Source organism: Colobus angolensis, unplaced genomic scaffold, assembly GCF_000951035.1.
Source record: "Colobus angolensis palliatus isolate OR3802 unplaced genomic scaffold, Cang.pa_1.0 Scaffold6, whole genome shotgun sequence".
Lineage (NCBI taxonomy): Eukaryota > Metazoa > Chordata > Mammalia > Primates > Cercopithecidae > Colobus > Colobus angolensis.
Window position 1 is genome coordinate 27,342,089 of NW_012119598.1, and position 25,363 is coordinate 27,367,451.

At 42.0% G+C, this 25,363-nt stretch overlaps 2 protein-coding genes across 4 annotated transcripts in view; both read left to right on the forward strand.

Moving 5' to 3' along the window:
- The first annotated feature begins 16,311 nt into the window (after positions 1-16,311).
- On the forward strand, positions 16,312-17,088 carry LOC105526745 (histone H1.4). The gene has a single exon (XM_011962851.1). The coding sequence runs from the start codon at positions 16,372-16,374 to the stop codon at positions 17,029-17,031; it is 660 nt and encodes a 219-aa protein (XP_011818241.1). The 5' UTR covers positions 16,312-16,371; the 3' UTR covers positions 17,032-17,088.
- A 905-nt stretch (positions 17,089-17,993) lies between these two features.
- The window catches only part of LOC105526746 (histone H2B type 1-M-like), a 14,084-nt gene continuing 6,714 nt past the window's right edge, over positions 17,994-25,363 (forward strand). Inside the window, exons 1-2 of one of the 3 annotated variants that reach the window (XM_011962855.1) lie at positions 17,994-18,470; positions 23,182-23,399. In XM_011962855.1, coding sequence (XP_011818245.1) covers positions 18,009-18,461 — 453 coding nt within the window. In that variant the 5' untranslated portion in view covers positions 17,994-18,008 and the 3' untranslated portion in view covers positions 18,462-18,470; positions 23,182-23,399. Of the gene's footprint in view, positions 18,471-18,764; positions 19,027-23,181; positions 23,400-25,363 lie in introns of those variants that run through there. The other 2 variants (XM_011962854.1, XM_011962852.1) reach the window with 2 other exon arrangements.

Genomic DNA, 25,363 nt, shown 5'->3' on the forward strand with positions numbered 1-25,363 from the left:
GGCGAAACCTCATCTCAACAAAATATGTAAAATTTAACTCTGCGTGGTGGGCCTGCACTTCTGGTCCCAGCTACTCCGGGGCTGGGGTGGGAGGATTGCTTGAGCCCTGAAGGTCAAGGTTGCAGTTAGCTATGATTGCAGCACTGCGCTCCAGCTCTGGGCAACAGAGCGAGACTCTTGTTTCAAAAAAAACCAAAAATGCCTACACAATAAACCTGTAAAAAGTGGGTTTTGTGTGTCTACACACGCACACATACATACCTGCATAGACATGCACTCATGTATTCTGGAAAGATACAGGAATCTGAAGCCAAAATACCCGTGATTTTGTTCCAGCTTTGCCACTCACCAAGTGTCTGATGGGATTAGCTACCTGCCATCTCAAAATTTTTCTTCTGTAAAATAAGATAGTAGTACCTCCCAGAGTTGTGAAAAACTATCAAATGAGATGGCAGATGAGAAAACACTATATTGTAAAACCTGACATAAATATGTGCAAAATTATATAAAGACCATCTTCTGTCTGTCTCATTTTCAAATGTGGAAAAGTGAAAGCACGAGAGAATGTTGGGATTTCTGTCAGAGATTTGCTGGCTTCCACCTGCAGAAAATGAAGTAATTGGGGATCTTACACCTAAGTACTAACAGATTCTGGTTGCAGTTTGCCCCCATAGCTAAATGAAGCTTGTAGAAGAGTCAGCCTGGTAGACATGGAATGTTGAATGGTGGTGGAGTGTACCCACTCACCTCCCACCAAGTCAGCTCCAGGTTCAGAAGCAGCAGTCCCCGTGGACGGCATGCGTGTTTGTAACTCAGCTGAGCCACCTTTCCAGAAGCAGAGGCTTTCCAAACAGGGATGCCCCCCACTCTGCCCATTCTGCTTTTAGTTCAACTTGACTTCCTACCTTCAGTGAGGACATGGAGAATTCATCCCAACTGGGTACCTGAGCAAACTTGGCAGAGCAAAGAGAAATGAGGAAGGCCCTAGGTAGATTGACCCTGAGGAAGGAAAGAATCAATGAAAGACCACAGAAAGAATCTTCCATTTCTTTTAGCACAGTCCCTTCTGATTGAGGATGAAGAGGCTGGGGCTCTGAATTGCTTGGCCTTAGGTATGGTCACAAAAACAGATCAATGGCTTTTCCACATCCACACACTGAGTTATATTTCTGCCCTTGGTATTGTGATTTTCTCTGATCTCCAATTAAATATCTATGTGTGATTTTAAAGCCTTCCTTCCTTTCTACTCTGCAGTCAGTGTAACATTGGTAGTTTGAAACTGGCCCATGGGAACTAGCATATGCTAGGGGTTTTTTTGTTTTGTTCCTCAAAAGCCAGTAAACATATATCAGCACACCACTGCCTTAAATATTCTCTGCTCCTTCCTGGTAAGGATATCCTTATCTCTCTCCCCACTCCCCAACTCCATCCAGCACATGCACATTGGGTCACTCTATTGTGCTGTTTTTCTACCCAGAAGGCCCTGTCTCAAATGACCCCTACACTTCTGGTCTCATTTAAGCTCCATACTCTTTCCTATGATCTGTACCCACTGCATATATTTCTATATTGTTTGCCACCTCCCCTGTTTTCATGTCTGCTCTCCAAATTTTACGAGGAAGCCTAGAACACTCTCTTTGCAGATACCCACTTAAATGTCACCTCAGTGAGGCCCTCCATTGACCATTTTCCCATTCCCAGAGGGGCAGGGAGGCCTTCTGAGAAAGTGACCATCGTCTGGTGGATGGTGATGCTGGCAATGTGAACTGTCAGCAACAGCATAGCTAGGAATGCAGTGAGCAAAGGCACTGTGAAGACACAAGCAGAGCTCTTCAACCAATGACCCCAGGCACTTTCTCTGGGTTGCCTGGCAATGAACTGGGAACAATGGCTGCTTCTTTTCCTGTGGGAGGATCAGCCAATGTTCCCAGGTGCTGGAAGGCTGGCTTTCTCAGCTGACACCCACACAGAAAATGTTTATTCTCTTTATCAAGTCTGCTCTCATGCTTTCTCTATGAAAAGGAACAGCCCAGGCTGTGTGTGGGTCCCTTTCTGGAGCACAGCCTCTCTGTGCATCAGGCTACCCCCTTCCTGGGCTCAGGGCTCTGTAGGCTGCAGAACAAGCACTGTGTATCTGCAACCCTCTGCTCACTAGTTCCAGCTGGCACAAGCAACACTGTGCCTGCTGAAAGACAGGCAGAAGCCACGAGAGGAATTAAATTACCTCTGAAGGTGGTAGACAGTGGAAATGAGTGGATATAGGCTTTCATTAAGGGACTAGGATTTAACTTCTTAATCATTATTCCAATCACCTTGTATCTCATCTTCTCAAATGCTCTTAATGAAAGTCACAAACCAATAGCTCTCTGTAATTTTCCATTTATGCCCCCTTTCTGTTGTCCATTCTTTGCCCACTATCTCTCTTTCCTCTCTATTTAACATTAGGTATTTTTAAAGGAGCAAAAGAAACTTTCCTAAACTTTTGCACTGGGTAGTGTTTAAATATGTGGAGGCCCTACTGCCACATGCCACAGATGCCCCAGTGGCACTCAGTCATGTAGGACCTGAGTTGAGCTCCTAGTTTCTGGTGGGCCCACATTTGTGTCATGGTGCAGCATATGTGGACTGGTCATCTGGCTCTGTGATTAGGAATCTAACTTTTAGTTCAGTTCTAACCTTCAGCTCAGAAGCTGAGCCTCAGGTTGAGATTGATATTCCTTGTTACCCAAACGTACTGTAGTTTGCTATGCTATCCAAACTACATGTAATTGATCCATTTCTAAGCTCATTCACATGATTCAGTGAATACAATTATTTCCAGGGCTGTTAGACCGAAGACCTCAAATCCCTATGTGGGCCTCTCCACAGGACAATGCACCACATGGCAGCTGACTTTCTTCCAAAAGAATGAGCCAGTGAGAGGGACCAAGAAAGAAGCCATAACCTTGTGTAACCTAATGTCAAAGATGACACAACATCATTTTTGACATATTCTATTTGTTAGAAGCAAGTCCCTAGGTGCAGCCCACAGGAAAGGAGATAATACTAGAGGATGAACCCTCAGAGGCAGGGATCATCCTAGAGAATACCTACCACACTGGGTAAATCACAACTTGTTTAAAATAAGGCAGAACTTTCTTCTTGATCCGACATCCTTAAAAATGGAAGTGCACCTCTGTGTTTTCTAGGGCACTTTGTTAAGTGCAGGTACATGGTCACATGCAAGTACAGGGTCACAATCTAAAATTGCAGAAATATTTGTGGTGTTTGCGTTTCTGTTTGTTTCTATCACTTGCCCATTTACTCTCTGATGCTGCTGTATCTCACTGGAAACTACATTTCCCAGGTTTCCTTGCTCTCAAGTTTCCAGTAGATTTGGCCAATGGGTGGCACTGATGGATGATGATGGTGGGGCAGGGTATTTCTCTTCTTTGTTTCCTGGGGCTTCTCCAGCCTCCTTGGTAGTTTGACTTTAGTCCTACCACAGAGCCTTTCTCCTGGTGGTCTCAGTTCCTGCCTTACCAGCCTGCACTCTTCCTGCTTGATTCCAGCATCACCTCTTCCCTTTGTTCCTAGAGGACAGAGGTGGCAACTTTCTGCTGCAGCTTATCTGTGGGTTGCCCTCACCCCCTCTCTTGGGTTTCTCAACTCTTTCATCACCTGCTTATCTAATTACCTCTATTTAATTCCTTCTATAGGAAATCCCTAGAGTGGATTGTACTTGTACACTGACAAACAGTAGGACTGAATGAACATTGCCCTTTCCTGAGCAACTCATGTACAGAGAGCATGGTTTGGAGTGTTTGCTAGTCCTAAATGTCTGACCTGGTGCTCATGCTGCTGGAAATTTAGAGGATGGTCACTTCTTCAGGATATACCTTCACCACTCTGGGCTCAAGTTTCTTGTTTTGTAAAATGGGAGGATTTGTGATATCTGTGGTCCCTTAAATCTCTGAATATTGGGGACTAGAATTTTTCCATAAGAAAGGTATAGGAACTGCATGCTGATTGGGAAATGGTGGAAGCATTTTATATGAGACTAGCATGGGACGGTGAGGAGGAATAGTAAATAAGAAGAAAGGAAAGGAACAGAAAACCCAAAACCCTGAATTGTCCATGTTCCAGAAGGTGAGTGCCACTGATGGACACCATGAAGAAAGCTAACATGAATCATGCCATGGCTTCATAAAATAAGTACATTATCTCACAAATCGCTTCCTGTTTTATATTCCACTCCCTGCTTTCTACCTCACCCCCAAATCAAGGAAGCGTGCTTAGGAATAAAGTTCCAGCCTGGGCAACATGGCAACACTCCGCCTCTACAAAAAATACAAAAATTATTTTGGTGGTGTTCACCTGTGATCTCATTTTCTCTGGAGGCTAAGGTGGGAGGATTACTTGAGCCCAAGGGGCGGAGGCTGCAGTGAGCCGAGATCATGCCACTACATCCAGTCTGGGCAATGGGAGTGAGACTCTGTGTTACAGGGGAGAAAAAAGAATAAAGTTAACAAACAGGAAAATAACACTTTGTTGAACTTGGGATAACAATAATTTACAAAGAATGGTAGAATTCGTTACTAGAAAAATCTCAGGAGGAGAGGCAGCTATCTTAGCTGTAAGACCATGGGCAATCGACATCTTTAGGCATCACTTTGTCTTTTGAAAAACGGTTTTAAGAGTATAAGGGTTATTATAAGGACTACTTGTCAAGTGCTTAGAACAGTATCTAGCACATAGTATCTATTCTATAGTAAACTTCATGAATATATTCCAATATTCTGAATTGTCATCCACTATACTTATATTGTAACTGACATAATTTTTCTTTTTTTAAGATGGAGTCTTGCCCTGTCACCCAGGCTGGAGTACAGTGGCACAATCTTGGCTCACTGCAACCTCTGCCTCGCGGATTCAAGCAATTATCCTCCCTCAGCCTCCCTAGTAGCTGGAATAATAGGCATGCACCACCAAGCCCAGCTAATTATTTTTGTATTTTTAGTACAGCCGGGGGTTTCACCATGTTGGCCAGGCTGGTCTTGAACTCCTGACCTCAGATGATCTGCCCACCTCAGCCTCCCAAAGTTATGGGATTACAGGCGTGAGACACCGCGCCTGGCCATAACTGACATAAATTAAACAGATATATTATACTTAAAACATGTTCCTCCGTTAGCAGTTCTAAGCAAACCTGCCTCCAAAGGCCAAGGAAACTGAGATGCAAAAGAAGGATGATGACAAATCAAGAAAGAAACTTTTAATAGGGACTTATAAACAGAAGCCATGTCTTCCATGGCATCTAGACAACTTGGTGAGTCTGTCCACCCCACCCACCATTACCCCACCCCAAACCCCAGGGCTTATAGATGTAGTGAATTTGCCTAAGGGCAGGATTTATAGTAAGTATGTGTTTACAATAACATCAAGATTGTTTTGACTTAAGGGCAGGATTTATGATAAGTACTGCGAAGTAGAAATCTTAGAGGCATTCCCAGAACTGGGATTATTTAGAAGTCAATACAGCAGCAGGGTGCGGTGGCTCACGCCTATAATCCCAGCACTTTGGGAGGCCGAGGGGGGCGGATCACGAGGTCTTAAGATCGAGACCATCTTGGCTAACACGCTGAAACTCCGTCTCTACTAAAAATACCAAAAAAATAGCCGGGCGTGGTGGCGGGCGCCTGTAGTCCCAGCTACTCCGGAGGCTGAGCCAGGAGAATGGCGTGAACCCGGGAGGCGGAGCTTGCAGTGAGCCGAGATTGCTCCACTGCATTCCTGCTTGGGTGATAGAGAGAGACTCTGTCTCAAAGGCAAAAAAAAAAAAAAAAAAAGAAGTCAATACAGCAGATTAGCATCTCAGATTGAGTTACTTTGGTCTCCATACCACAAATACAGAGAGTTCGTGTAAGAGCAACTATGATTAAAAAAAAAAAAAAAGTCTGGTGATCACCTAGAAAATGAAGAGTTCATAGAATGGTGAATTGTTCACTGTATCTTTTCCACAGTGCAGAATGCAGTAGTCAAGTGTCCCTGGGATAGAGGAGCCAATTGATCAGGAGACCACTGCTTGATGAGAATGTGTTTTATTACAACTCTATGCTCAGAAATTATCTTCTAATTTGTATCTTTGTCTCTAGACCAGAATGTAATACAATAAACACACCTCTGATAAGTATTTTTAATATGTAGTATATCTTTCATTATAAGTTGATAAAGTAATGGTATGGCTTATAAACCTATCTCATGTGAATTTAGGTTTGAATAATCATAGTAATAGATATCCTTACTATGTGTCAGACATTGTTATAAGCACTTCAAAAATATTGTCTACTCCTACCAACAATCCTACTAAAGTAGGTAATAGTTGTAACTTAAGTTTTTGCCCAGTTATATAACAACTCCCCACATCTTGGTGGATAATAACAAGAAGGGTTATTTCTGGCCCAAATTCTATTTCTGTATGGGTCAGCAATGGCTCTGCTCCACATTTTCTTCATAGACAGAACCAGGCTGAGAGAAACTGACATAAAGGGATCCCGGCCGGGCGCGGTGGCTCAAGCCTGTAATCCCAGCACTTTGGGAGGCGGAGACGGGCGGATCACGAGGTCAGGAGATTGAGACCATCCTAGCTAACACGGTGAAACCCCGTCTCTACTAAAAATACAAAAACTAGCCGGGCGAGGTGGCGGGCGCCTGTAGTCCCAGCTACTCCGGAGGCTGAGGCAGGAGAATGGCGTGAACCCGGGAGGCGGAGCTTGCAGTGAGCTGAGATCCGGCCACTGCACTCCAGTCCGGGCGACAGAGCGAGACTCCGCCTCAAAAAAAAAAAAAAAAAAAAAGGGATCTCAATGCTCTCAAAGATTCTGCAGAAAAGTAGACACACGGTACTTCTACTCGTATTTTATTGACCAAAGCAACTCATTTGTGAAGACTGATACATAGATAGTAGGAAAGAGTGCTCCTTACATGGAGAGGAATATAGTAAACCCATATCAATGGGCAAGGATATATAATACTCCCAAAAAGGGCAGTAAAATCATGGGAGCAATAGTGCAATTTACTACAATATTCTTATCTAAATTTTAGGCATGAGAAAATTGAGAAATAGAGTTTAGTAAGTTTTTTAAAGTCACCTAGTAAACGATACAGGATTAAGATTGAAATGGAGTGGTCTGTCTCCATAACTCTGATACCTAGACTCCAAGATGGCTCAGTGAATTCTCACCTTCTGGCATTCACAGACTTATGTATCTTGCGTATCTCCCTCCCAAATTGGATAGCTCTGACCTATGAAACTAACAAATATTGTGACTCCCGAGGTTAAGTCATAAATGACATTGTGACTTCTGTTTTGCTGTCTCTTGAATCACTCTGGAGGAAACCAGCTGCAATATACTGAACCCTTGTGTAGCCCTACAAAAGGTCTCATGTGCCAAGGAACAGAAGTCTTCTGCTGATAGTCAACATCAACTTGCCAGCCAGGTAAGCCATCTGGGAATTTTCCAGTCCCATTCTTCAGCTTAAGTCTGCAGATGACTAAAGTCCATGCAAATAGCTTGCCTCCAATCTCATGAGAGATCCCATATTGAAACTACTGTTCACTCACCCTCAAATTCCTTAATCATGGAGACCGTGTGACATAATGAATTTTTTCTATTATTTTAAGCCACTAAATTTTGGGACAATTTGTTTTGTAGCAATAGAGTCCATACCAGAGTCGATCTGTTTAAACACTATGCCAAGCTGCCACCACATATAAATTAGTGATCATGTGTAAACAGATAATCCTTACATTTACAAACCAGCAAATTCATGTAATGTAAGGGGAATAGAGAGTAAAAAGTAAAGAGATATTAAGGAAACAATTACAGGAAGTGTCATAGATAAAGAGAGAAACAGAAAAACTGAAGATACACAAGAAGGCCAAATACAATGTGTTCATTAAACCACCTCTTCCAAAGACAGTGGCGAGAACTTTGAATAAACAGATGCTGAAGAGATTCTTTGAAAAAAGTGATTATAGGTTCAATGTTAAAGTGAATGGAAAGGTTGCTAATATCTCCAAAACCAATGTTTTTCACCCTGCCCACCTATAACATAGTATTTCTTCAGTATTCTGATTGCTATTCATGAAGTCCAATTAGTTGTTTGTGATCAGCTTTACTGAAATTAGAGAAGGGAGGGGAGAAGAGGGAAAAAGTGAGGAAGGGAGGAGAGGAATGCCCAAACATGGTCTCCACATGCTTCTTGGCTTTCACAGACCACAGTGGCCTCAGAATAATAAAATTTCTTATGAGTTAGTTTAGAGACACAAGCCTGAAGAGTCAACAAAATTAAATATGCCAGCTTTTACATCCAAGAGAATGTCCATGAGGAGTAGACTAGATAAGTAAATACATGGGGCCAAATTCATAATATGAAATAGCAATGCAGATGAACAAATTTGAGCTTTCTGCATCAATATAAGAAAGAGGAATGGATCCTAGTGAAGGAAAAAAGAGCAAGGCACACAATAATGCACTATGATTTCATTCATATATGAATTTCAGAAAGAGGACAAACTGAATCATACTGTTCATGGATACATATGTACAAAAAAAACCTAGAAAATGATTTTAATAAAAGTTCAGATAATTGAGAGAAGGAGAGTACAAAGGGAATAGTATGTGGATGTTCAGGACCACTAAGCAGTCATATTTTAAAAAATAAACTTTATCATATTTCTGAGAAAAAATATTGTTTGTTTTTGTTTTCTGTTTCTTTGAGACAGAGTCTCACATTGTCACCCAGGCTGGAGTGCAGTGACAGGATCTCAGCTCACTACAGCCTCCACCTCCCGGGTTTAAGAGATTCTCCCACCTCAGCTTTCTGAGTAGCTGTAATCCCCACCACCACACCCAGCTAATTTTTTTGTATTATTAGTAGAGACAGGGTTTCACCATATTGGCCAGGCTGATCTCGAACTCCTGACCTGGAGTGGTCCACCCACCTCAGCCTCCCAAAGTGCTGGGATTATAGGCGTCAGCCCAGCTCTAGAAACATGTTGTTTGCCAATAAAGAAATCCATGTTGACAGCAGAAATTTTGAAAACACATAAAGGTTTAGATACAATAATAAAAATAATTTGTATTTCCACCACTATGGAGACTCTCTGTATCACAGTTTGGTGTTTTGCATTTTTTCTTTTTCTCTTTACCGCCTATGAAAAGCATTCTCTTTTTTTTTTTTTTTTGAGATGGAGTCTTGCTCTGTCACCCAGGCTGGAGCGCAGTGGCGCAATCTCAGCTCACTGCAAGCTCCGCGTCCAGGGTTCACGCCATTCTCCTGCCTCAGCCTCCCGAGTAGCTGGGACAACAGGCATGCTGCCACGCCTGGCTACTTTTTTTGTATTTTTAGCAGAGACGGGGTTTCACTGTGTTAACCAGGATGGTCTCCATCTCCTGACCTCGTGATCTGCTCGCCTCCGCCTCCCAAAATGCTGGGATTAAAGGCGTGAGCCACCGCGCCCTTCGAAAAGTATTGTAACATGGTGAAATACTAAGAGAATTATTTTTGCAAAAAATTGCGGAAAAAATGTTGCAAATATAGTATACAACGTTTCTTATTTTCAGCAACTGTTTTCCTCTAATGTTAATGTTTTGTATAACCATATACAATGATCAGAAATAGGAAATAGACATTGCTAAAATATTAACTAAACTTCAGACCTATTCAAATATTACACATCTTCCCACTGCTGTTCTTTTTCTGTGTCAGAATCCTATTCTGGATCCCACACTGAATTTAGTCATTATTTGTTTCTTAGTCTCTTTAAGTCTGTATTAGTTCTGCAGTCTGTTCTTATATTTATTATGTTTACAGTTTTGAAGAGTGCTGATAGGTTATTTTGAAGAATATCCCCTTAATGAATGTCCTTTTTTTTTTCTTTTTCCACTGGAGTGAGTTTCTGTGTTTTTGACAGGAAATACTACCAAAATGATAAAATGTCCTTCTCAATGCGATGAGTTTATGATACATAGATGCCTTCTTACTTTGTGATGTTGACTTAGCTAAGGTGGTGATTGCTAGTATTCTTCAACGTAAACTTATTATCTTTTCCTTTGTAGTTGACAAGACAACTTGGAGAAGCAAATCATGCTTCCTAAAATTTGCCCACTAATTTTAGCATCCATTGATGGATTTTATGTGAAGCAGGATCACTATATTGTTTGCCTAATGACCATTTTCTGTTTCCCCCCTTCCTTCTACATTTACTAATTGCAATTGTACTGGAAGGAAGAATTATCGCTTCTTTTTATTTATAAACATATAAACATATAAGTTAAAATCCAATACTTCTTTTTTTCTTAAGACAAGTTCTTGCTCTGTTGCCCAGGCTGGAGTGAGTGATGCAATCACAGCTTATTGAAGCCTTGAAATCCTGATTTCAAGGGATCCTTCTACCTCAGCCTCCCATGCAGCTAGTACTACAAGTGTAAACTACCACACCTGGCTAATTTTTTTTTACAGGGTTCATTTTAGTTAATATTATTTTTCTACCAGTGAGAACACTGTCATTATCTACAAATAGATCATGTTACTTACTCGCTTAATAGTAATGTGCACATAAAGTAGTTTCAGAATTGATAACCCATATTAATAACAAATACTTTAACTAAATTATAGTATATACTACACTAATCCATATATACTAGATTACAGTGTATATGTATATGTATATATGTGGTTTTTTTTTTGTCTTTAGCCTTAAAGTATGCAAGTAAATTTTGTTTGTTTGTTTTCTTCTTTTTTTTTGCTTGACATAAGGTCTTGCTCTATCACTCAGGCTGGAGTGCAGTGACATGATCTCAGCTCACTGCAACCTCTGCCTCACTGGTTCAAGTGATTCTCTTGCCTCAGCCTCCCAAGTAACTGGGATTACAGGTGCATGCCACCACACCTGGCTGATTTTTTTTATTTTTAGTAGAGACTGAGTTTCACCATGTTGGCCAGGCTGGTCTCGAACTCCTGACCTCAGGTGATCTGCTTGCCTCGGCCTCCCAAAGTGCTGAGATTACAGGCGAAAACCACCGCGCCTGCCCAGGGAGTATGCAATTAATACTGTATTCCAATGTGACTTAGGTTAACTTTTATCTCCTTCCCTCCCTTAAGTGTTACTATGTTATTAAGTTAATACAGCTTGGTTTATTTATTTACTTCCTTGTATTCCATTTTGTTTCCCCCATTTCTATCAGTTTTAATAGTTTGTATAATAGTTTATTTTGCTAGTATATGAAACATTACTATAGTTGTAAGAGTCACTTACATGAAAAGGTATACTCAAAAAAGTGTCAATCCCTTCTTATCCTTACTGTTTTTTCCCATTCCTCCTTCTTTCCCCCTGTTTCTTTCTCATCCACCTCCCACAGGTAGCCAATGATTTTTAGTTTTTGGTTTATCCTTTCTATATTTCTTGTGCACAAATGAATAAAAAATTGTGTGTTTTCTTATATTCCCTTCTTTCTAAGCAAAGGTCATTGTATTTTGTATATTCTTTTGGACTTTGCCTTATCACTTAAATGTATATCCTGGAATTTATACTAGTTCATAGAGATCTTAGTTAGTCATTTTTGTAGCTGCATATTACCACACTGTGTAAATGCATCCTACTTTATCTAACCACTCTCTTATGTAGGGGCATTAAAGTTGTTTGAAATATTTTATAATTCCAAATACTGCTGTGATGAATAACCATGGGTGTGCAAATCACAGCTTCTATTATTGATTTAAGTAAAAAGAAAACAATGTTGAAGATAATATATAGTCCATCTATCTAGTATAAAGCACTTCTTTTCCAAACTCTGTCTTTAATGAAACAATCATGGTAACATTATATTAAAATACAGAAATTCAGAATTAAGCTCTTCGAGTGAAGAACTGTGAGGTAAAAGCAACCAAGCACAATCTTCTCTTTTCTTTCAACTTTTCTGCAAAGCACATTGTCCCCCTTAGTTCATAGTCATATTTGTAGCTGCATATTACTGCTATCATGTCCAAAATAAAAACAATTAGAGTGTCCCCCATTTTCCAATACTCAGGGTACCTTAGAGACTTTAAAAATGCCAATGATAAGAAATTACTTTCTTAGCTCGTTAAAGAATAACATACTTGATAATATTTTATGACTATAAAAGCTCAAGAAATTGTACAAGGAAGACATACTATCACTGTAGTCATGTGAATAGGCACAGCAGAAATGTCTTTTACTTAGGGGCCTAAAACACAAAGAATTGTGTATATAACTAAAACTACATGCAGTGAAAACTGGTATTCTATATTCTATTCTAATTCACTAAAAAGAGAAATAATTTGGCCTTGACAACTAAATTGATTTCACAACTTTTCATGCTTGTTCAGACCTGAAGCTTGAGAAAACACTGTTTAATAACACTGTTTAACATGCTTTGAAGTAAAACCAATGTGCGCTGGAATCTGGAATGTACCTCTTACCAACAGTTTTCTCAAGATAACTTCTTAACCTCTGCATGTCCATTTCCTCCTACGTAAAGTGGAGATACTATCCATAACAGAGGATTCTTACACTGACTAAGTAAGAATGCAGGTAGCTCAGGCTGCAGCCCAGTTGTAGTGGAAAAAAAAAAAATTTGCAGATGGCACATAGTACAGTAGCCAACAAATGGAAAGGATAACTATCATTAAAAATAATAAAAAGGATAAGGAATGTAGATGCTGTACTAGAGGATTCAAGTAGTTCACAAGCAGCCAAGGTTCAGTCTACATTCTGTGGTTGGAAAATAAAGACTTATTGGATGATTAACTTTACTTACTCTCCTTTCTCCTTCTTCAGCCCACTATAGTGGCCAGCCAGGTGTGAATCAAAAGTCAAGATTGGACTAATGCTGTCCCCATCTTTCCAATATATGGTCATATTCAGCATGGATATCATTTCTAAGATCTCCATAAATCCATGGGAGAACTCACATGACAGGAAGCACATTTGCCCTGTTGGTCGTCTCTAGTGAGTTCAGCAGAGCTCCCAAACTTGGGCCGGCATAAGAGTGACATGAGAAACCTGGTAAATATTCAGATTCTGAGGACCTACTGAAGAGTTATGACATCAGAATAATCTTCAGCAAGGCCTCATAATCTGTTTAAAACACATGCATGACTGGGTGGCTCATGCCTGTAATCCTAGCAGTTTGGGAGGCCAAGGCAGTTGGATCACTTGAGATCAGGAGTTCAAGACCAGCCTGACCAACATGGTAAAACCCTATCTCTACTAAAACTACAAAAAATTAGCTGGATGTGGTAGTGGGTGCCTGTCATCCCAGCTATTTGGGTGGCTGAGGCAGGAGAATTGCTTGAACCCTGGAGGCGGAGGTTGCATTGAGCCAAGATCTTGCCACTGCACTCCAGCCTGGAAAACAGAACGAGACTCCGTCTCAGTCTCAAAAACAGACAAAACAGATAGGCCAGGCGAGGTGTCTCAAGCCGGTAAATCTTTGAGAGGCTGAAGTGGGTGGATCACCTGATATCAGGAGTTGGAGACCAGCCTGACCAACATGGTGAAACCCTGTCTCTACTAAAAATACAAAAATTAGCTAGGCATGGTGGCAGTTGCCTGTAATTCCAGCTACTTGGGCTTTTGAGACAGGAGAATTGCTTGAACCCGGGAACCAGAGTTTGCAGTGAGCTGAGATAGCACCATTGCACTCCAGCCTGGGTGACAAGAGCGAAACTCCATCTGAGAAAACAATAATAAAATAAAAAATAAGACATATGCATGAACATGTGTGTGTGCACACACACCTAGTTCTGAGATAACCAGCCCACTGATCAATAAGAAAGTGAGGCCTTTTGTTATTGTTCATATTGCATCACCAACAAATATCAAATAGATGCTTGATTTAATAGTGGCCAATCCTCAATCTCTGTCACCCAGGCTCAAGAGCACGTTCACTGCAACCTCCAACTTCCTGGTTCAAGGAATTTTCCTCCCTCAGCCTCCCAAGTAACTGGGATTACAGGAGCATGCACACCACCACACCTGGCTAACTTTATTATTATTATTATTATTTTATTTTAGCAGAGATGAGGTTTCAGCATGTTGGTCAGGCTGGTCTCGAACTCCTGATCTGAGGTCATCCATTCGCCTTAGCATCCTAAAGTGCTGGGATTACAGGCGTGAGCCACTGCTCCCAGCCCATGCATTTCGAAGCAGAGACAGTGGTTGCAGTGAACAGAGATCCCGCCATTGCACTCCAGCCTAGGTGACACAGTGAGACTCTGTCTGAAAAAAAAAAAAAGAGAAAGAAAAGAAAACACACCACAGCTTAAGGGGGCAAGCAGTGGAAATTGAAAGACCACAGAATTTGGAGTTTAACTCCTTCCTAGCCATGAGGAATACACTGGATAAAGTGAGGCATGTGAAAACAAACTTCCATGTGTTGTGTAACTTTCAGCCATTTACAGGAGTGGTTTTTGTTGTCATTCAATAGCTATAATGTTACCATTCTGGAATCAAATGCCCATATAATCAGTTTCCCTAGTATGTTTTGGAGATTTATCCATCTCCCTTTTTATTTCAATAAACACCAAAGGACACATTTATTTTTGCACTGCTGTGCAATAATTAAATTTTATTTATTTACACATGAAGATATTAAAAACATTGATAATTTACATCATTTTTATACCAAATTCAACATTAAACAGTATTGTGTTGACACATTTCACTCATGTTATATCAAAATTCTATATTCTCTTTATTTCAGTAGCAGAATTTTTGTCTGGAGATTTTGGGCAATGAAATTAAAATTTAAAGTGATATCCAACGCCATATTACAATCAGCCACGTCCACAGAACAGTATCATATCAACTTAGAGCATTGGGCAAAATTTTATTTTGTTTCCACGGTAAGTGGCTTGTAGTTCCACCCATGCTGTTCCAGCCATACCGTTATTCAGAAATAATTCTTTTAGTTGGACTTTCATTGCCAACCTACATACACTCTTCTTGGTTGGGCAACTACCTAAAGAGATTTACTCAGACATTGTTCAAAGGATGTTTTCAGAGGGCAATGATTTATAATAGCTTAGACAGACTCTCAAAGCTCTGCTTCTGAGATCGAAATTTGAACTTGTCATTTAATCACTACATGTCACTTATTTTTCTTTCTATTGCGCTCTGCGAAGCGTTGGGATACAGTCTTCAGGGGGATTGAAACCATACATGGTGAGTGGACTAGTCATTCCTCAACTATTCAGTAATAATAGCGGCTGGGCTTCTCTAATAATGGGAGTAGATATATTTCAATCTACAGTTCTTATTTATTTTCCCTTATCATCAATGTTTGAATTCCAGCTCTAAGCTACTTTATTGCAATTTGGTTCTGAAGCATATGCCAAAAGCACTCAGCAAGGCTGCAGACAAATGCTTTAAAGAAAAGTGCACCTCCACTTCCAGTGACTTTATGAACATCACATTCGAAAATTAATCTTTTTTCAACTCTGTACCCTGAGTATATTTTGGACTTCCCTTCGTTCCCAAATACCCTGAATTCAAGGTATCTCAATCCATGGAGCAGTTGTCCAGAGGAAGAGAGAAGCAACAGCCCCGCCCCCAACCCTTGGGAGCAGAAAGGGAAAGAATTATCCAAAGGAATTGTTTAAAAATTCAGGTATAGCGGACAGATGTAAAACCATGGCTGCATAGACTGATGTCCCAGGGGTCCAAAACTTAATGTCAAATGAGGAATAATTTGTTTAGCATTAAACTAAACCAGTTTGATGAACTCAAATGCCCTCGGCTCAATAGGCAGGACTCTCCGAGGAGCCTGTGTTACTTCCCTCACTTAAGTGCAGATTTGTAATAAAAATCTTAATGCCAGTGGCATGCTTTTTGGATATATCAGAAGCTAACCACTTGGAGAATCATATTTGAGAGGTCAGAAAACTCCACAGTTAAAGATCGGTTTATAATTTACGAAGAAAATAGAAAGTTTTGTTTCTCTGAGTTGAAATTTGCCAAGCACGGCGGGAAATATTGCAAGTTTTTGGCACAAGGCTTTGTGCTTTCCTCATAATTTGAGATCTGCGTGAAGCCTGAGGGTTCGGGGATCATTATCTGAGAAAAACCGGGTAGTTCGGTGTAGACAATTTTTATATTTTTGGCTTTTTTTGAGGTGTAACAAACACAACTCGGGATCCGAGAGGACACTCTGCGGCTGCCAGCGAGGCGGGCTGGACAGCGCACCAATCACGGCGCAGCTCCGCCCTATATAAACGGGCGGGCGCAGCGCCGCGGCCCGAGTCCCGGCCAGTGCCTCTGCTTCCGGCTCGAATTGCTCTCTGTCTCTCACGCCTGCCTTCAACATGTCCGAAACTGCGCCTGCCGCGCCCGCAGCTCCGGCCCCTGCTGAGAAAACACCCGTGAAGAAGAAGGCCCGCAAGTCCGCGGGTGCGGCTAAGCGCAAAGCGTCTGGACCCCCCGTGTCCGAGCTCATTACTAAGGCTGTTGCCGCCTCCAAGGAGCGCAGCGGTGTATCTTTGGCCGCTCTCAAGAAAGCGCTGGCAGCCGCTGGCTATGACGTGGAGAAGAACAACAGCCGCATCAAGCTGGGTCTCAAGAGCCTGGTGAGCAAGGGCACTCTGGTGCAGACCAAGGGCACCGGCGCATCGGGTTCTTTCAAACTCAACAAGAAGGCGGCCTCTGGGGAAGCCAAGCCTAAAGCTAAAAAGGCAGGCGCGGCCAAAGCCAAGAAGCCCACAGGAGCGGCGAAGAAGCCCAAGAAGGCGACGGGGGCAGCCACCCCTAAGAAGAGCGCTAAGAAGACCCCAAAGAAGGCGAAGAAGCCGGCTGCGGCTGCTGGAGCCAAAAAAGCGAAAAGCCCGAAAAAGGCTAAAGCAGCCAAGCCAAAAAAGGCGCCCAAGAGCCCAGCGAAGGCCAAAGCAGTGAAACCCAAGGCGGCTAAACCAAAGACCGCCAAGCCCAAGGCAGCCAAGCCAAAGAAGGCGGCAGCCAAGAAAAAGTAGGAAGTTCCTTTGGCCAACTGCTTAGAAGCTCAACACAACCCAAAGGCTCTTTTCAGAGCCACCCACCGCTTTCAGTAAAAGAGCTGTTACACTATCAGGGGGCGTGGCTGGGAAAAAGACGCCGCTAAGTAGGGGCGGGTCTCCCGGGAACCAAGTCGGGAGGGAGAAGAGCCGTTTTTTGACCAGGGGGTCGTTTCGCGTTCCGTCGGCCAAGCAGGAGTGCAGCTGCGTCATTGAGCTTTTATTGCGTTCTCGAATGCTGGAGTTAAACCCACTTCGACCTCTCTAGTACTTAACACTTAGCAGGACTTGTCCTGCAAATAGCATGGGAAAAGAAGTCAGGATTTTCCCGGGCTTCTAGGCTGGGACCTACGAGTTCCGAATAGAGAACTATCAATTTCCGTGCTGGTTCCCTACCGAGTATGGCAGGCAATGAAGGGGTGCAGAGGAGTATGTCTCAAGACACAGGTGGCATAGTGCACTATTTCAACCACTGCCACAACTAAAAATTAGAAATTGACACTGCAGAAAATACTTGGTCCTCAAATGTAGCATTTGCATAGATGAAGGACTTCCCAAACGCAAAACTGCCAGACTTTCAGGGATATCCCAATTACCATGGCTTATGTATGCAACGAGTCCTATAATTTGTTAGAGGAAGAAAAGAGAGAATGTGAGCTCTCCTAATCTGAAGTATCTTTCAGTATAAGTTCTGACACCACAACGCTAATAGAGTCTGATCTCAAAAACAACTGCTCCAAGAGAAATGCACAGCTGACTTGTCTAAAGAGGCCTATTTATAGTAGCCTCGGGTAGTCTGGTCTGGGCTTCTGATTGGGTAAAAGTAAAGTAATGAAATAGCCAATGAAAAGGTAGACTTTTAAGTGTCGTTTACATTGGCATTTGTGACGACACACGAAAATTAATCCAATCATAAACGAAATCTGATTAACCTCATTTGAATACCGCATCTATAAATGAACGGGGCATCGGTGGGAGTGATTATTTTCTCAGGTGTTTGCGACAGTGTTGTAATTATTAACGTTACTATGCCTGAGCCTACCAAGTCTGCTCCTGCCCCAAAGAAGGGCTCCAAGAAGGCGGTGACTAAGGCGCAGAAGAAGGACGGGAAGAAGCGCAAGCGCAGCCGCAAGGAGAGTTATTCCGTGTATGTGTACAAGGTGCTGAAGCAGGTCCACCCCGACACCGGCATCTCTTCCAAGGCAATGGGGATCATGAATTCCTTCGTCAACGACATCTTCGAGAGAATCGCTGGCGAGGCTTCCCGCCTGGCGCACTACAACAAGCGCTCGACCATCACTTCCAGGGAGATCCAGACGGCCGTGCGCCTGCTGCTTCCGGGGGAGTTGGCCAAGCACGCCGTGTCGGAGGGCACCAAGGCCGTCACCAAGTACACCAGTTCCAAGTAACTTTGCCAAGTAAGCATCTTTACACCTAATCCCAAAGGCTCTTTTAAGAGCCACGCATGTTTTCAGTAAATGAGTTGTAATTTCATTCAAAAGGGGGATTATTGGATTTCTCAGCACCATACTACCAATCTTTAATGTTATGTTAGTACTGCAGAGGAAATACTTGGAAATTATAGGTAATAATAGGTACCAGAAACTGAGTGCTATGGGCACGTACTAGATCATTAGCTCATTTAGTGTCAGATAACACTAACATAAACTGAAAGTACTGTAAGTGTACAGCTCTTTCGTTTCCGTGTGCAGATTTCCAAGTTGATCGTGATGTTGATCTGGGACTTCGCGTGGTGACGGCCCACCCTGAGCACAAAAGAGCACCCTTTTGCAACTTCCTTCTGTTTGGAGCTTTCTCCACCATCACCCCTGCCCCCCATTTTCTTGTAAAATTTTTACTGTGCAGATACGTGATAACTGCAAGTAAAGGCTGAAGACAATGTGAGCTGAACATGGAAGTATTACAAAGGTTTCTGGTTTGCTTTGTAATTGGGCCAGTTTCTCTCTGAAGCTCTTAGGCGAGTAGGGCAGGGAAAGGCGGATCCTAGGCGCTGAGGTGCAGGAAAAAAGAAGCAGCTTCTGAGACACCTTAAAATTATTTTGCTAAGCCGTCTTTTTCAGAAAGCCATTTAATTTATAGATTTCTTTTGGCAGCTTTCAGGTTAAAAGTCCACTAGGTAACGGCAGAAACCCAAATAGTCATTAAGGTGTCTGACTGCAGGTAGGCAATAGTTACCGCAGGACTGAAGCCCCCTTTGCAGTACAATTTACCCTTTCCTAGGTGCCCCTTAGTACCTAGGACTGGAGAAGGTAGAAAGGGAAAGAAAACCTCCTTCTGGCAGGATGTAGCTTCTGCTGCACAATATAGAATGATGACAAAAGGTTTTCACTGCTGGGGAATGGATGATTGTGGGAGAAAAAGAATCTCGGAAGAGTCGAGAGGGAACAAGGAGGGAGTGGGCAGAAGGAAAGGAACCAATACGACGTGAAAAGTGTGAGATGGATGAGGCTAGGTTTGGAGTCAAATGTTAGCTGAGATGGAGAACTTAGGTGGTGGATGATCATTGTCTAGAAGACGAATGAATTTAGAAGTTCATTGTCCTCATGCCCTCATAAACAAACATGAAATTTGGGATTATGGGATACATTTTCCATAACGTGGCAAGCTTGGTACTTGAACGGATAACTAAAAACCTGAATAACAGTTTCTAAATTCTTAAAAGTAACAAAGAGGGTCTAAAAAAGTGAAGAGAAATCAGAGCCAGGGATTTGGCCCATGTTAAACCCCAAGCACTACAGCTGGCTTTTACCCAACCCTTAACTTTCATTTTTAGGGTGTTATATGGAAACTGACCAGGGTATATAGAGCCTGATAAGAAATCTTTTTAGGTGAAGGTGAGACACCAGACGAAAATCTGTCAACTCAGGGTAGAAGGATGAACTGGAAATAAACACACATACAAACCCATCACAGATGAATGCAAATAAAAGAGTCAGCTCTGCAGTTGGGTTCTAAGTGTTTCATGTGTCAGTGTGAAGAGATCACCAAACAGGCTTTGTGTGAGCAACATGGCTGTTTATTTCACCTGGGTGCAGGCAGGCTGAGTCCGAAAAAGGAGTCAGCAAAGGGTGGTGGGACTATCCTTGGTTCTTACAGGTTTTGGGATAGGTGGTGAAGTTAAGAGCAATGTTTTGGGGGCAGGGGGTGAAGCTCACCAAGTACATTCTCAAGGGTGGGGAGAATTACAAAGAAACTTCTTAAGGGTGCGGAGATTATAAAGAACATTGATTAGTTAGGGTGGGGTAGAAACAAATCACAATGGTGGAATGTCATCAGTTAAGCTATTTTCACTTCTGTGGATCTTCAGTTGCTTCCGGCCATTTGGATGTATATGTGCAGGTTACTGGGGATATGATGGCTTAGCTTGGGCTCAGAGGCCTGACATTGAGCAGTATAGATTCCACTGCTAAGGTTTGGACTACAAGCCATCTTGATGCTTATACTTATTCCTGGCATTCATACCATAGGGATTCAAACACCCAAGCTGAGAATTTAGGCATATCCCAGGCTGGTTTTGTGCCCCTGAACACCCGGTAGAAACAAATACAAGTCATCTCTGGAAAACAAGCTTCACTTTACACCTCAACAAATTGCCACAGCTAAAATATACCCCCCAAAATGCACAAGCAGCTTCACAATCAAAATTAACCAAACATCGTGAAACCAGAAGTATGACTAAAGAAAACAAAAGCAACAGACAAGGGGAGCTGGGTGTGGTGGCTAATGCCTGTAATCCCAGCACTTTGGGAGGCTGAGGCTGGAGGATTGCTTGAGACCAGAAGTTTGAGATCCTGTCTCTGAAAAAAAAAAAAAAAGCAACAGACAATGGAAATGAAAGGAATGAAAAGGGAGAATTAACAAGATACAGACTTGAGACCAGGCACGGTGGCTCACGCCTGTAATCCCAGCACTTTGGGAGGCCAAGGCAGGCAGATCACGAGGTCAGGAGTTCGAGACCAGTCTGACCAACATAGTGAAACCCTGTCTCTACTAAAAATACACAAAAAAGTGGCCAGGTGTGGTGGTGTGTGCCTTTAATGCCAGCTACTCAGGAGGCTGAGGCAGTAGAATCCCGTGAACCAGGGAGGCGGAGGTTGCAGTGAGCCAAGATTGTGCCACTATACTCCAGCCTGGGCAACAAGAGTGAAACTCGATCTGAAGAAAAGAAAAAAAAAAAAGAAAAAGAGTCTTATAAATATATTGAAGGACTAAAGAAATACAAAAAGTGACCACAGAGATTTGAAAAAAGAACCTAATAGAAATTATAGAAAATAAACATATAATTATAAGACAAACTAAAATAAAAGGTTACTCCTTTTATTTTAACAGCAGCCAATTGGACCTACCAGTAGAAATTTAATAAACTATGTAATCAGCTCTTAAGGAATTATGTGAAATGCAAAGAGAATAATGCAAAAGTGAGTTTAAGAAACCTGGAATTAGGGCTGGGGAAGGTGACTCATGCCTGTAATCCCAGCACTTTCAGAGGCCGAGGCAGGAGGATAGCTTGAGCCCAGGATTTGGAGACCAGCCTGAATAATATGGCAAAACCCCGACTCTACTGAAAATACAAAAAATCAGCCAGTCGTGGTGGTGCGTGCCTGTAGTTCCAGCTACTCAGGAGGCTAAGGTGAGAGAATCACTTGAGCCAGGGAAATTGAGACTGAAGAGAGCCATGATCACACCACTGTACTCCAGCCTGGGCAATAAGAATGAGACTTTGTCTCAAATAATAAATAAATAAATGAAAAGAGACTTGGAATTAGTAGTAAAATATGATCTGGCATGGATCTAATCACAGTACCAAAAGAAACAATCAGGTAGAATGATGTAAGTATGAGATTTAAAAGATCATGGCCAATAATTTTCTAGAATGGATGGATTACTAATAATTAAAAATAATATAAGAAAATAAAAATTGAAACTAATGTATTGCTCATCAAAGCAAGCCTTGGTTAAAAAAGTAAATATTTAAACAGAGAAAAATGATACCAATAAAACGGAGTCACTGTGTGCTGTGAATTAATAAACTCTCCAAATTTTTACAAATGTAATACTGATTTTCAAAATATTGTGACTTCTGTTACATATTGACATATGACCTCACACTAAAGCACTGTTTGAAATTCTGCATGTAGGAGGATAATTGGACAATTGGTTATTTACGTGAATTTTGTGTCTAGCTAACTATCAAATTCTATTAATCCTAATCAATATTTAGACGACTGACTTGATTTTAATTGCACATAGTACTATCATTAGCAAATAAAAATGTTTGATATTCTCTCCAGTAAGTATTTATTGTTTGCTTTAATCATCTTACTGTGCTAGCTACCATCACAAACAATATGTCATATTAGACATGCCAGCAGGTATTGTCTTTTTCCTCATGTTCATAGAAATGACTTCGGTGGTTGATAATTTATAATTGCTTTTGTGTGTATGTGCATGCATGTGTATGTGTAGTTTTCACTGTGTTAATGTAGTTTTTGGTTTTTGTTTCTTTGTTGTTGTTGTTTTGAGACAGAGTTTTGCTCTGTTGCCCAGGCTGGAGTGCAGTGACCGGATCTCTGCTCACTGCAACCTCCACTTCCCAGCCTCCCGCCTTCACTTCAGCCACCTGAAGAACTGGGATTACAGGTGCACACCACTACACTCGGCTAATTTTTTTGTATTTTTAGTAGAGACAAGGTTTCGTTATGCTGGCCAGGTTATTCTCAAACTCCTGGCCTCAAGTGATCTGCCCGCCGTGGGGTCCCAAAGTGCTGAGATTACAGGTGTCCGCTACCGTGCCGAGCCCTGTAGTTTCCTTCTATTCTTCTTTTAAGATTTCATATTAGGAATGATTTATGAATTTTATTCGATCACTTTGACATCTGAAGAAATCATATGCTTTTTCTTTTTTAACCCTGTTGCCATGAAGTATAGATAGATTTCCTTGTGTTGATTCATACTTTTATTCCTAGTCCAAATCTTATTTGGTCATGTTATATTATTATCTTAAATAATAGCTGGGTAAATTTTGTTAATATTTTTTATGGATTTTTTCCATTTCTATTCACATAAAATCATTCTATGATTTCTTTTTTTTTTTCTTTTTTTTTTCAGATTTAGTCTCTCTCTGTCACCCAGGCTGAAGTGCAGTGACATGATCTCGGCTCACTGAAACCTCCACCTCCTGGGTTCAAGCGATTCTCCTACCTCAGCCTTCTGTGTAGCTGGGATTACAGGCATGAGCCACTGCACCTGGCCCATTCTATGATGTTCTGTTTTGGGCTTACCTTTATCGTTTCATTATAAAAATTATGGTAGCTCTGTAAGCTTAATTGTGGGGCTCTCCATCTCTATTAAGTTTTCTATTGCAGTGTAACAAATTATCCCAAAACTAATTTCTGTGAGTCAAGAGTCCAGAAGTGATTTAGCTAGGTGGTTATGGCTCAGGGTCTTGTTGAGGTTGAAGTCAAGTTGTAAACATAGGCTACAGTCATCCGAATCCTTGACTGTAGCTGGAGGATTCCCTTCCAAGGTGGCACATTCATATATCTGGCAAGTTCAAGCTGACTGTTGGGGTGAAGGCCTCAGTTCCTTCTCCGTTAGACCTCTTCTAGAGGGGTAACTGATTATCTTCAAAAACCAAACAACTGTTATCTCTTAGCAGGAGAAAACAGAAAGAGAAGAGGGAAGGAATCAACCGCAATGCCTTTTGTGAACAAGATTCGAAACTCACACTTCACACTTTTTAAACATTATTTATTTATTTATTTATTTATTTATTAGAGACAGAGTCTTGCTCTGTCACCCAGGCTGGGATGCAGGGACCTGATGTAGCTTACTGCACCTTGGAACTCCTGGGCTCAAGCAATCCTGCCTCAGACTCCCAAGTAGCTGAGACTACAGGTGTGAGCCATTTCATCTGGCATATGTTTTTCAATATAAGCAAGTTACTGAAATCTGGCACATACCCTGAAGTGGAATTAAGCCACACCTTTTCAGATAAGAATAGTAAAAGAATTTCGTGAAATATTCCAAAGCCAAAAATTTGGACATTGACCCTGACTGCAAAAATACCCCAGCAAGTTCCAAATCTTGAAGACTTCTGAGTAGATCCCCCCATAGGTGAGAAGGCCAACCACAAGCAACACTCAGTGGTAGCAAGAGGTGGCAGGGGTGAGGGCAGGAAGCAGTGGCCCTCCCAGTCTCCCAGCAGATCTATCACCATGATCAGCCAGCCCTCTATACCACCCACCGGCCAGCCCATCCTGGAAAATGACAAGTGGACAAGCCAACACTCTGATTTGGGGAAGTGAAAAACCATTTAGCCCTGGTGCTTGAGGCAGGGAAAGGGATGGGATGGGCAAGAGTCCATGGCCATGCCCAGTCCCAGGACAGGGAACAAAAAAAGGACAGGCCTGGAGTTATTAGCATGGGCCTTTGTACTGAGTAGCAATGTGCACACCATTTGGGCTATCAGAGTAGCCCTGGACAGGAGCCTCCACATCCCCTTCCCTCTCCTCTCTCTATGATTCCTTACATCCTAACTTCTTCTAAGCGGGGAGAGCAAGGGGGAGATATACATAGATATATATATGTATGTATATATATAACATATAAATATATATTTTTACATATATGTAAAATTATATATATATATATATTTAATTTTAAAGTATTGATAGTTCATCTGGATTACCAAAATCTGCAGCCCTACCATAGCTAGTAGGCTGCAACCCTGGTCCCCAAACCTAATGTCTTCCTGCTCACCTTCCAATCCCTTCCAGCCAACTATGCAGCCCACAAGAAGGCTCTGCAGGCCCCATTGCCCGACACCATCCCATGGAAGGCTCTGGTGGCACCCCTGAGCCCAGGAGAACCAGCACCTTGATCTTGTAGGGTTTGTCATCACTATGTTCTCTCTCTGCTGTCCCTACCATGCCCATCTGCCATTTTCTGGGAGAAGGAAACCAAAGGATCTAAACTTGGGCTTGGGGAGAGATTCTAGCCTCTCCTCACTCCCCTCTTCCCACACTCTTTTCTCCCCAGCCCAGACAGATGCTCATATCAAGAAAGAGTATTGAAAGATGATTTATTTTTTCTCTGACCTTTCTGTCCCTGGGAAAATGGGAAAAAAAAAAATCAACAATTAAAAAACAAGAAATCAGCTGAGCGCGGTGGGTCGCGCCTATAATCCCAGCACTTTGGGAGGCTGAGGCGGGCGGATCACTAGCTCAGGAGATGGAGACCATCCTGGGTAACACGGTGAAACCCTGTCTCTACTAAAAAATACAAAAAA